The 13,384-nt window shown below is 24.2% G+C and overlaps 3 protein-coding genes across 3 annotated transcripts; 2 read left to right on the forward strand and 1 right to left on the reverse strand.

Moving 5' to 3' along the window:
• The first annotated feature begins 1,933 nt into the window (after window positions 1-1,933).
• LOC122711514 (basic helix-loop-helix transcription factor amos) lies at window positions 1,934-4,813 on the forward strand. The gene is made up of 6 exons (XM_043930341.1): window positions 1,934-2,067; window positions 2,921-3,057; window positions 3,402-3,559; window positions 3,770-3,881; window positions 4,294-4,505; window positions 4,664-4,813. Exons 2-6 carry the CDS (start codon window positions 2,954-2,956, stop codon window positions 4,768-4,770), a joined length of 693 nt encoding a protein of 230 aa, XP_043786276.1. The 5' UTR covers window positions 1,934-2,067; window positions 2,921-2,953; the 3' UTR covers window positions 4,771-4,813.
• A 746-nt stretch (window positions 4,814-5,559) lies between these two features.
• LOC122711552 lies at window positions 5,560-8,870 on the forward strand. Its single transcript, XM_043930437.1, has 4 exons — window positions 5,560-5,616; window positions 5,975-6,357; window positions 6,808-7,105; window positions 7,221-8,870. The coding sequence occupies exons 1-4, from the start codon at window positions 5,560-5,562 to the stop codon at window positions 8,868-8,870; spliced, it is 2,388 nt and encodes a 795-aa protein (XP_043786372.1).
• Window positions 8,871-9,468: 598 nt separating this feature from the next.
• LOC122711513 (transmembrane protein 26) lies at window positions 9,469-13,132 on the reverse strand. Its single transcript, XM_043930340.1, has 6 exons — window positions 12,610-13,132; window positions 11,612-11,789; window positions 11,106-11,513; window positions 10,392-10,747; window positions 9,976-10,311; window positions 9,469-9,599 (listed from the first exon to the last, which is right to left on the reverse strand). Exons 1-6 carry the CDS (start codon window positions 12,801-12,803, stop codon window positions 9,563-9,565), a joined length of 1,509 nt encoding a protein of 502 aa, XP_043786275.1. The 5' UTR covers window positions 12,804-13,132; the 3' UTR covers window positions 9,469-9,562.
• Window positions 13,133-13,384: the final 252 nt, after the last annotated feature.

Consider the following 13,384-nt stretch of genomic DNA (forward strand, 5'->3'; position numbering starts at 1 on the left):
ATAAAATAAAAACTTACAACTTTAATAACTTTATAAAAATCAAATTTCTTCACTAATATTAATTCTTTATTATATTAATCCTATCTTCACTAACATTATTAACTACTGTTATTAAAGTTTAGCTAGAGTTAAATTTCAATCATTAGATAATATCGAAATATGAAAAGGATTTCTGATTCTTCCATTCGAAATGATTGTTCTCATATATTCTACGGCTAATCCTAATTATGTTGGCAGATCTGTATAGTAGATATATTGACGATTGACAATAATAATTCGCTTTGAGATTGTTAGTGAGCAGTTACACGTTTTTCAATCTAGATGTCGACAAAACTTTGCCAGTTAACTAGGTAGAACCCTAGCAAACTAGTATTGTGATCGTATTAACACCTTGCATAATTGCATCACCACCAACGCCGCCGCGTTTCTCATTGTGCGTCCGTTAAACACGTCTCATTTGAATATTGGCCCATTCAGCACTCTGTCTGTCGCATAACCTCTCTTTCTCATTCTAGGATGCTTGATCGTTGATAAAGGGGAAGCTATGTATTCGTTGCTTTCTACAATATGCTATGTATTCTTTCTCAGGCTGTCAGTTTTCTTTGATCATGCTTCATTTAATATAAATAACATGAGTATAATGATTTAATAGTTATTAATATAAATAGTCATTAATATAAATAACATGAGTATAATGATATAATAGTTTTGTGATTAATAATCCAATAATTATATATTTTTTTTGTAGAATATAATAAAATTTATTTTAACCAAATAAAAACAATAATTTGGGAAAATATATTTATGATTTACATTAATATGATTTATATTAATGATGTAATAAATAAATAAGTATAAAATAAGTAAAAAATAACAATAATACTTACGTACTTTTTTGAATTAACATAAATAATATAATAATATTATATAATAATTAAATTTATTAAATAATTTAATTTATTGAATTATTGATTTATAGTTATTTTATATTAATTATATCTTTTATATATAATCTTTAAAGAATGAAATATATCAACAATTAAGAAAATAATTATTTTTATATTTTTAATATTTCAAAATTAACTTCTAATAATATTTTCCATTTTTAACTTCTTAAAAAAATTAATTTTAAATAAATTATTAAAAAGTCACAAAATTATTAAAAAATTCAATCAAATACACCAAGAAATTGACTAAAAATTAGAAATAATTTCTATTTCGAATAGATATGATGATGATTTATTTGTATTTAACATTTTAATTTCGTCATTATCATATAAAGATTTTCAATATGTTTTTAAACTCAAAATTTTAAATAATTATAAACATTTTTATTAGATAAAATATCTTCTTTAAACTTTAGCATTTTTTTCTTTTCGATGAAAAACGAGAATTAAATGTCAAAAATACATTTTTTATTAAATAAAAAAAACCAGCTTCCTTAAAGAAATTTTTCTCAAAGTATCTCATATCATAAAACTTTTATAAATAAAAATAATTTAAAAAAAATATTCATTAATTTATTTTATTTATGTATGCTATAAAAACTTGCCTATTCAAAAATAATTTCTCATCGAAATTTTTCAGATTATAAGAAGAGTTCCTCCGATGTCTTCGGTTGGTCCGGTTGGAATTTCCACAAAATTGTGAAAAGAGGAAGGATGCCGTTGAACAATTTTACCGAGGGTACCAAATTGTAGGAAGATGGAAAACGATAGAAATAAAATTTCAGACCGGGCAGTAACAATAATCCGCAGAACTCTGGGGGTTTGCACTTTGCTCGTTGAACGATCCACCAATGGCTGGATGGGTCGAAGATAGGTTTCACTCTGGAACGTTCAGGATTGGCTAGATTCTCCGCCCAGGGGTTGCATCGATCATCCCCTTACCGCTTCACCAATCTCCGATATATAAAGCAGCCTCCCCAGGGACACTGAGGATAGTCTGATTCCTTTGCTGCTCTTGTGTATCCTTGGTTCCCTTCATCCAACCGTTGTGAAGTGATCCTTGGGAGATTGGAAATTAATCTTATTATAATTAATTGAAAGGAAAAATTATCATTAAGAGGTAGATACTTATCTTTAGTAGTGAATTAAGATTATAATTGAGAGATAGACATTCGTTTTTAATAGTGAATTTTTTTTGACAAGAGATTATTGAAGAGAAGTTGGACAGTTGAAAAGTTGCAGGTTTGGTGTATTATAGTTAATGAAACAGATATTATGAGATTATAAAAAAGGCATTTATTTAACAAAATACAAATCAATATTAATTTTGCTAAATACTTGAATAATTCTAATTGCAAAAATAAAAAATTTGAAGTCAATTAAATTGACTGGTTTAATAATGTTAATATTTTAGATTTATATATCATAAATTTTTATCAAATTAAATTTTAATATAAAAAAATGTATCTTAAAAGTAGAAATAATTGAATGAAATAGAATGTTAAATTGAATGATAGAAAATAGAATGTCGATTAAAAGATGATAAAGATTAATAAGAGATAGAGAGATTAAATAATTGGGAATTTCAATTGAATTAGCTGCACTTAAGATCGTATGTAATCTGCAAATACTGAATTTCACTTTTCAAATATTATTTATAAATTTATATTTAAAATTTTTGATCTTTTAATTAACACAATACTATTAAATGAATATTTTTATTAAATCCATTAAATGTATATTTTTCTTCAAAATTATATCGAAGAAATATAGATTATAATATATAAAAATATTAAAAAAAGATTAAAATTTATTTAATTATTATCACTGTTAAATTTTATTTCATAATTTTCATGATTTTTTAATTTTTAGTTTTTATTCCACATTTAAATTGATAATATAAATTATATTTTAAAAATATGAGTTTGGCGTTATATGTAGTAAACGTATGTTAATTTGAATTGCAATTGAAGTTATTAATGAGCTGGTAAGAAGAAAGAATATCTATGGCGAACCATTCGAGTTACGAGTACGAAGATAGAGGACAGAGGATGCGACATCGTGTTGGTACTACTTCCAGAGCGGCCGATTCTACTGTGGCCTGCACTAGGTGAAACTTGTAAAGTTTTATATCTTTATAAATAAATTTTATTTATTTATTTATTTAATTTTTATTACTATTATATTTAATTTAATTTCTTTTAAAAGATTGACATTTAAATTTTTATTAATTATTTATTTTCTAAAATTCTATCTTTATGTTTATATATAAATTAATAGTGCATAATGGTTTAAGAAAATTATTGTTTATTTATTATTATATATATAAATTTTATTATTTATTACATAACAAAAATTAATAATTTTGAAGAAACATATTATATGCATATTTATATTTTGATTAATAAATAATTTATATAAATAAAAATAAAAGATTTTTTAATAAAATTACAGTAGTCAATATTATGTGGGTCCAAGCAGTGATATTAGTGAGGAAGATTTGGCAGAGTTGCCTTCTTGTGTTTATGCGGGTAGATCCACTCAACACGTTGCACACACCTCCTCACATACTCATTCTCCTCTTCATTATCATATGCCAGTTTCTACACCTGGTAATTCGATTAATAATTTGAATTAAAAATTTAAATTCAATATTTAAGTATTTTTTTAATGTTTAAAATATATATATATATTTATTTTTATATATAATAATTAGGATGAAATTGATAATAAAAAACAAAATATAATACTTATAAAATATAATATTTATAAATAAATTTTAATATTGGCAAATCTAATTTGTTACATTGTGTTTGTTTTAGATCATAACGATACAGAGATAAATGGTGTAGAAGAGGGGTACTATCCAAATGGTAGTCCCTACAGAATTCAACGACATGCTGCCAATATACGTGAGAGAAAACGTATGCTGAGGTGAGAAATTATTCTCAATAAAAATTCTAATTTTATAATTTTAAAACTTTAATTTTCTGACTTTAAAAATTAATAATCATAAATTAATAATTATTATTATAAAATATTAATAATATAAAAAATATTAATAATAACAGTAAGATATTAATAATAACAGTAAGATAAATAAGTATAAGTTTTTCATATAAGTAATAATTATAAATTTAAAAGTTATCGATATTTTTTTGTAATATAAAATTTATTAAAAAAGTTATATAAAAGTATGTAAAAGTTATATTAAATTCACTTATTTGAATTTTTTCTTTCAATCGAAAAATTATATCGAGTGTTTTAAAAATTATACGAAACAAGAAGAATCAGAGAATAAAGTGAATGAAGTGAAACAGATTGTCAGTGTGATTGCGATTTTTAGCAGCATCAACTCGGCTTTCGACGAGCTTCGAGTACATGTACCAACGTTTCCATACGAAAAGAGACTGTCCAAAATTGATACTTTGCGTCTGGCTATAGCATACATTGCACTACTTCGAGAAGTGTTAGCTGCTAGACTTGATCCATTAACTTATGTTGAAAGGTGCCTTAGAGGAGAAATAAATGGGGAACGTGCCGAATGGAATACCAGCGGTGAGAATTTATTTTGCAATTTTTTATTTATTTTATATTTAGTAAAAATTATACAAGTATGAAAATATTTGAAAAAGTAAGCTATAGTTTATTTGAAATGAAATAATATTATTTATCATTTATAATTCTATTTATAATTAAATATTTTTTTATTATAGATTTGACAGCACGTTTATCATGGATAAATTGGGAAAATCTAGGTGTGAATCCAAATCGACGATCAGTCTTAACTACACTTGCTCTAACGACAGACAATATGAACTAAAATGCAAAAAATCTTTTCTTCCCTTTTCTTTGTAAATAAGTCCCAGTTGAATAGAGTGCCAAAAGATGTTATACATAAATACATATGTATACATTTCAGTTCTAGTCTGGACGTGCAATATGAACAATGATATTATATTTCGTATTTCTATATATAAATAATTATATAATAAACGTACACGCGTGTACATGTAAAAGAATAGTTATTCTAGTTTTAGTATTTTATTTGGAATAAAATAAGCGCTTATAAGAAGCTATAATTTTGTGTTTTAATTTAAAATTTATTAAATTTCCTCTTTCTACTTTAGAATTAGTTATTCTACTTTAGAATTATTATATAAATTTCAATTAAATTAAATTTCAAAATAAATCACAGTTTTTTAATTCTTACATTATTATTGTAAATATTATTGTATATATGAAAGTTTAATAATCTAAATATATTTTATTTTAATAATTTTTATATTTTAATATTTAGAATATTCTACAATTATAAGTTAATAAAATTAAATAATTTTTATTTAATATTTTCGTTTCTTTTTATAATTTCTAAATAATTATGTATAATTCTATAATAAATATATTTTATAGAATGATTATTAAAATATATATTGGCATTAAGTTTATATATATTTTCTATAAAATTTAATTAATATCAAATAAAAATTCAATATTTCAATAAATATATATAACTAACAGCAAGGTTCACAGCGCACTCTCGATCAGCTAATCTAATTCCAAAATAATATCCTATTTCACAGTATTACTGAACACAAGATCTGATTACCAGATGACACTATTGTTCCCATTATTGGAAACAAAAGCATGTGACACGTGTCTTGAACAAGTTTATTGGTTAGATTTTCTTTAACCATATTCTAAATAAGAAGAAATTTGTTTAATTGACAAGTGTTTCCAAGAAATTTCAAGACTATTACTCAATATAATAGTACATTTACTAGAAGAAAATCTTATATATTTTGACATAACCCCGATGATTGATTTTCTTTTTGAAAAATATGTTTTACATATATATTTTTTGATTTCAATATTTATATATTATCAAGATTATTGAAAATATTGTTCAACAAGTCATATAAAGAAATTATGTGTTCTAACAAATATTCGGATAAGTTTTTTTTTTAAGAAACGAAATAGAAGATTCAAAGAAAATGGGATCAAAACAAAAAAATTTTAATGACAAGGATGACGATGATGTGAGCGTGATAGCTGTGATAGGAAAAGAAAACGATCGAACTTCACGACAGCAGCAAGATGAAGAACTGGATGAGAAACAAGAGGATGAACGAGTGTTCGAGTTGAGTGACGAACGATCCAAAATGGCACTTCGGAAGCAACTCGATCTGGGATCGTTATCGACCGAGCTAGGTAATGTAGCACAGAATTACTATGAGGGCATAGAAATTTTGCAAAAGCTGCCTCCAGGAACAATAGTTATTAAACAAGAAAAGAGATATAAGGATGATAGTGATTACGTGCGGGATTCAACGGAAATCAGTAGTGGCGGATCGACTTCAAGTAATGGAGTAACGAAAGTTAAGAGGATTTATCGATCTACGAGGAAAAAGTAGGTCTTTAACGCAATCAAATTAAGGATTTTATTTTTATTTACAAATTCTATTTAGTATTTAGCAAATAGAAAATGGAATACGATAATAATGTCATTTGTTTTAGATTTTTTATGGTCTTATAATGAATAGTTTAAATTTATCTTTCATAATATATAAAATTTATATATATAAAATTTATATATATAATATAAGAATTTGTACATTAAAAATATTTTTATTATATATATCGTATATAGGTAATTAATTACTCAAAATTTTTTGAAATATTAATTAATAAAAAAAAAATATATTCATTTTTTAAGATTTTGATTCAAATTATTCAAATTTTTTAAATAAATTTTCGAATTGTAATATTTTTAATATCAGAATATTTAAGATTTTAATATTTACAATATAAAATATTTTAATCATAATTTTTCTATTATTTTTTAAAAAATTAATTACAGTCGTGGAACCACGGAAGTCAGAAGAAATCCTATACGTGTTACAAAAAAAGAACCAGATAAAAATTTTTCTCGGCCAAGGCAACGATTACTTTCTGCAAAACGGAAGGAAATGCTCTTCAATTCTGAGCCTACTAAACGTGGAAAATCTTCTACGATGCCCTATATGAACACAAGATCTGTTACTCGTAAAATGTATAATGTAGGAGCAACTTATCAAGCACCCACTTTAAAAGATGAAACAGAATGGAAAGAATGGCCAGTTCATGGTATGCATGAACGACCAGTATTTCATCCACAGGTAAAAATCTAATTTATATAAAAAAATATATTAAATATAATTTATATATTAAATATAAAATTTATTTATAATTTTTATTTTTACATAAATATTAATTGAATATTGAATATTTCAGATTGGTCTAGCTGCAGAATATTTAGGACGTTATTTTACGAGTTTAGATGGTCTCTCTTATCGAGAAATAATCGATCGACCGGAAATAGAAGTGGTATCCGTAGATCCTCATTGTGATTATCTTTCTTCATCTACGGAAAAAAAAAGAGATAAAAAAACGAAATCTAATAAAAGTTGTCCCAATTCTAAGAATACAAAAAAACCTTCTATGGAATCGTCCGAAAAGAATAAATCTTTTGAAAGTTGCATGCATGAAAGTTTTCACTGCGTTCTAGGTTATTGTTCGCAAGTAATGACACCAACTTATAAAATGAATGTAGAAGGAAAGATAAACATGTTAAACGATAATAAAAATTTATCTAATATTTCTAAAGAAATCGATAAAGAATCGTCTAAGTCGAATATCGTTGATCGGAATTCTAAACGCGAATCCTCTATTAGTTTTAAGGAAAATTTACAAAAATCAATTGAAGAAAACAAATTCCTTGATAATTGCGGAATTACTATGTTCCCACAAAATGTTAAGAGCTTCACTCAAGTTCCAAAAACGCGTTTGTTTCCAACTCAGAAGGTTTATATAGCTAATTCCTCGAAATCCATTGCTTTTACCAATCTAAAAACACTTCAAGGAGGACATATGAAGATCCAGGAAGTAATACGATCTTCTAAAAGTCCTTTTATTCTAGTAAATCCTCCTGATTCAAAAGAAACACCACTTTTAAAACCATTTACAAGTAATATAAATGTGAATAAAGCAGAAGAATTTCCTGCTAGTGAAGAAACTTTAGGTGAAGTAACATCTATATATAAGAATGTATCTAATGAAGAGTTGAATGCAAAACAAACGCCTGTAAAACGAGGGAATAAAGTAGAATTTACAGTAACAAAATATCTTTTGAATAATATGCAACAGAATAAAGTTCAAGTGGGAAAAGAATCATCTTCGATCGAAAAAAAATTATGTTACGAGACAACATGCAGAGAAGTGAACGTTAAAACTATGTCTGGTGGCATAAGTAAAACTTGGTGTGCCGGTGAGACCTCAGAAATAGCGAAAATTCTTTCAGAATATAATAAAAGTAATTTAAAAAAGCCAGCCATAGAAAATCAAACTTTCTGTAATAACATGAAGAATATTAAGATTAAAGAACTCAGTAATAAAGAAGGAAATGTGAAACAAGATGTCCAAGAAAGTGTTATGGATAAAAATGTGAATATAACCTTTCCTCAGGGAAAATGGCGGCGATTTCATTTAACTGTGGAGAAATTGAAAGATTTAAAAAGTAATTCTAATGAGAAAAAACATTCTTTGGGAGTTTTAAACGGACAATCATTATTTAAAATGGACCAAACAACCGGAGAAATTTCATCTGATAGAAAAATTGAAATTCCAAAGCAATTAGATATGGTCCAAATAAGTCAACCATCTATAATGAATTCCGAAAAGAAAGAAAATATTTCGACAGTTAATACTAGCGTAGATACAACAACAATGAAAACACAATCTTTACAAGAATTATTAGAAGATACGGCCATGTTATATTGCGCCGCCACTGGAACTCATCAAGATGATTTGGCTAATTATATTGATAACTTAGATGCTGCACAGAGTATACAATGGTTGGAAACTTGTAATGATTTAATTGCATGAATTATTATGTCATATAGAACAATTAGTTACAAGATTAATTTTTTTTAATTTTATGATAATGAATATTGCAATTATCTTTCGAGAAATTAATTAATTTTATTTTTTTTGTAATTGTTAAACAAATATTTTAATTAGGATATGATGAGAATGAATTTGAGAAGAAAATATGCTTTCATTCTTTTATTAATCAAGCAAAACTTAAGATAGTAGAAATATTTCTCAATCATTCTCATTTACATGGTTTAGATATTACATTATATATAAAGTAACTTTAATTAATGGTTAATCATATAAAATGGAATTATATTAAAATAATCTTAATTTCTAACTCATAAATTACAATTTTAAGTTAAACTACTCTAGTGCTGAGTTTTCAAATAGTATAATTTTTTATTGTTCTTAATTCTTTGCACTTCAATTTTGACTTTAAAATACATTTAGCATTTTATATTGGCATCTATTTTAATTAAATTCAATTAATAATTAATTATATTTATAAAAAGAATTCAAATTTTTTAATTTTTGTTGTATAAAATAATTAAAGTGCAAAGAAATTAATTAGTATAGATTATTTTCTTTAGTCTTGTTATTAATATAATGCCATTGTTGATCCCAGCATGTATAAAAAGCATGCAAATAATGAGGATCGCAAAATAGACAAACAAGAGAGTGATTATACCGAGGTATCGTTGTCAGTCTCTGTTTTGTCTTCGTTTTCTATGAATGTACCTACAAAAAACAATAAGTTTCTATAATCATCTTATTAAAATTATTTATATTTGATATTTAACTTAGCTAAGAAATTTCTTTATTTAAATTTAGAAGAGACTCCAATATGGGAAGAGATGCATATAAAAATATATAAGTGAAAAAAAAAATTTTTTATAGGAGTTTCTATTTAGTAGACAAATTTGTTCAATTTGTTAATTAATAAATCATTCATTATTATAATGACTCTGAACTATAATAAGTTATATACATAATGTTGTCTTTTGTTTAATAATTAATTTTTTATGTTTTATTAAATTCTAAAATAATCAAAAGATGTAAGATAAGAAGTTTATTTATTTATTATGTATATTTGATAATTTATTAATTTATTCACCTTTTTCTTTCTGATTCTGATTCACTTTCTTCGCTAACTGTTTTATCAGTTATTTCTTCCGTCGTTAATTCTTCTTCACTGTCTTCTTTGTATTTTCGATTCTTGCTGGAACTTTTACTAGAATCATCATTTCTAGATTTCATTTTAAAACTTTCCGTATACTTTTTGTTTCCTTTTATCGATAAATTTCTGTTAATTTTTCTTTTTTGTTTCTCATCATCACTGAAAATTTCAATTTCTTCACGTGACATTTTTTTTTTATTTCTTTGAGATTTCTCATGCTTTCCAGAATTTCTAGAACTAGAAGTAGAATATCCAGTATCTTGGCGTGTTTTTCTATAAAATTTTAAGATTTAAATAATAAATATACTTATTTTTAATTATTGAATTTTTATAGAAAAAATAATAGTTTGTACTTTTTTGAAGATCTAATATTCCTCGGAGAGGAATCAAATTTATCTGTTTCTTCTATTGTTTCTTCACTTTCTGTATAATTAGCTTCTATATCTTTGTCTTTTCTTTTTTTTCTTCGCTTTTCTTCGGATATTTTGCATTTCACATCTTTATAAATATTTTCCCTCGATATAATACTGATATTCGATATTTCAGATTTCTTCTTTCTTTTGCTCCTATTTTCCGTCTGAACTACATACAGTCGATAAAGTTGCAAGAGAATCACTAGAGTATTCTTGCACGTGAAGAAAATATTCATATAGCTGACTATGCGATAATGGATAATTAAAATCAACCTAAATGCAAGAAATGGTCCATCCTGTAATATTTTTTAAAAAATATTTTAAAATAATCTTTTAAAAATTATTTAAATAGATATAATCAATATATGATATAATTAATTTTTAATTGCATAATATATTATTCATAACTACAATTTTCATAAGATTTATTCTCATTAAATTTACAAAAATAAAATAATATATTTAACATAAATAATTAACATAAATATTTAACATAACATATATTTAATAATTTACTTAAATCTAAATTTTTAAATTAAAGTTAAATTAAAATAAAATGAAAAACAAAATTATCATAATAAATTTCGAAATTCTAATTTTACCATATAATTTTTTTTGTTTAATGATTTAGAAAATTTGTATAAATAAACAGACCTGTAAAATCATATTTAAAGTAATTCCCCAAACATCTATGCTACAACAACTAGTTTCAGTGTGTATTCTTCTTTTAACAGCATTTCCGGATGACAATCTAGACTTCCGGGATTTAGTAGCTGTTAGAACGACCGTGAATTGCATCAAGGACCACGCCCAAATCCCCAAAGTTAAATAAACTAGGACAGGTTCACGAGCTATGCGATCTTCCTTGAAGGAATCAAAGAATTCAATTATGTCTGCCGCTGTTCCAATATACACTAACAATAATTGACTCAATTGATCCCTGGTTAAATCTCCTTTTGGTAACATCCATCTTCCAATGATTAAAATTAACATTAAAAATTGTTCAATTAGAGTTACCCAAGTTTCTTTTGATATTTTTATGTTAGGTAAATGTATGTTCACCTAAATAACATATTAAAATATTTTTAATTCCTTTTTTTTATAACATTGTTGTCCGAATTTATATTTTGATTGTAAAACGAAATATAAATTGAACTTACACCTAATGCTTTTTCTAAATGTTTTAAATCTTTAGCAGCCAGATTTGTTAAATCCAAGTTCTCGGATTTATTCACATTCGTTTCGAATGTTTTTAATCTTCTGTCAACCTTATCTAGTTCTAAAAGCCATATTGCAGGAACAACACTGCTTAGATATAAGAAAACTGAAGGACAAAACCTTTAAAATAAAAAAATTTCTTTAATATTAAATTTATTTAATTATTAAAATATTTTTTATTCGATTGAATATATAACATAAAAAAAAAAGATAAATAATAAATTATTTATAATATAATATAATATAAAGAATATTAATTAAAATTATACAATGTTTTTATATGTATTAATAGTCTAGAATATTTATAATTAAAATATCTTTGTGCTCTATTTCATTTGTTTGTAATTTATATTGATCATTTTTAAAAATAGTAAAAAATATAATTTTTATTGAACATAAGTTCGATCAATCATATAATACAACTAAAAAAGAGGTCACTATTACATGGCTCTTTTTATATATCGATAATTTTTGATGTATAGTGGATTGTGTCTCATTTCACTCTTGTTACTAATGCTCCAATTTCCGACTGTCAAATTGAGACGGACCCATAAAAACACACCTTTTCCTTCCAAGAGAAAATTAGGTTGGTTTTATTCCATAGACTATTATATACTAAAAAAATTGCATGTAAATGCATCTTATACATTTATTTTAATAACTTTTTTCTATTTTTATTTATAATTCAAAATTATATATATAATAAAAATAATATATATATATATTTAAGTATTTATAGAAATATAAAAATGATTTTTAACCATAAAAGTAATAATTCTATTTAATTACAATTGAAATAAAATTTATTTTCGATTTAATTATTTTTAATAAAGATTATTATTATCATTTAAAAACTATGTTATATATTTATATATATATATAAATAATTATCGAAATATTATATTAACTACATATTAATAAATAAATTTTTATTACTTACCATTTCCATTCTTGATTTTCTTTTATAGTAAGTGTAAAAATTCCTTCAAAAAACAATAATAGAATTGGGCAACTCAAATACCAAAATAAAGAATTCTTTTTAAATGTAGTTACTTGCCAAATTGCAATAAAACCATGAGATGCAAAAACTAATCGAGTAATAATTGCTTTGATTGTAGCTAAAAATTTTGCCATTATCACAAATCATTCAGTTACTTGATCAACATTTATTTTTTACCTAATAAGTTTTTCACGAATTTTTTAATGTTCAATTTAAAAACTTTTTCTTGAAAACTATATTTTTGAATTCTTTTTTAGAGTAAGAAATTAAAAAATATTATTTTAGAATATATTTTGGAATATTATTTTGGATCTTGTTTAACTTAAGCTCACTGTATCAGAACTAAAATAAAAGTATAAAGGTTCCAGAGGGTTTGGATTTCAAATAGTCTTGCGCATGCGTTGTCGAAATAGTATTATAAGGAGCATATATTTATTTAAAAAAAAATTAATAATATCGCTAAATCAATCATAGAGAAAATATTTTAAAAGTTTTAAAGTTAGTCATTACTTTTAAAGCTAAAAATCTAATATCTATGGATAAATTTTATATTAAAGATCAAGATATTGTAATTTTTTGAAAAAGATATGGTGAAAATATATTGAATTAATATTTTCTATCTCATGTATGATCACTTGCTAAGAACAATAGACAAGAATAGAAGAAGAACAAATAGAAAGAAAGGAACAGAGATAAAGTAAAAGTTTGAGAATCA

This window comes from Apis laboriosa, unplaced genomic scaffold, assembly GCF_014066325.1.
Source record: "Apis laboriosa isolate Shangri-la unplaced genomic scaffold, ASM1406632v1 scaffold170_cov151, whole genome shotgun sequence".
Classification (NCBI taxonomy): domain Eukaryota; kingdom Metazoa; phylum Arthropoda; class Insecta; order Hymenoptera; family Apidae; genus Apis; species Apis laboriosa.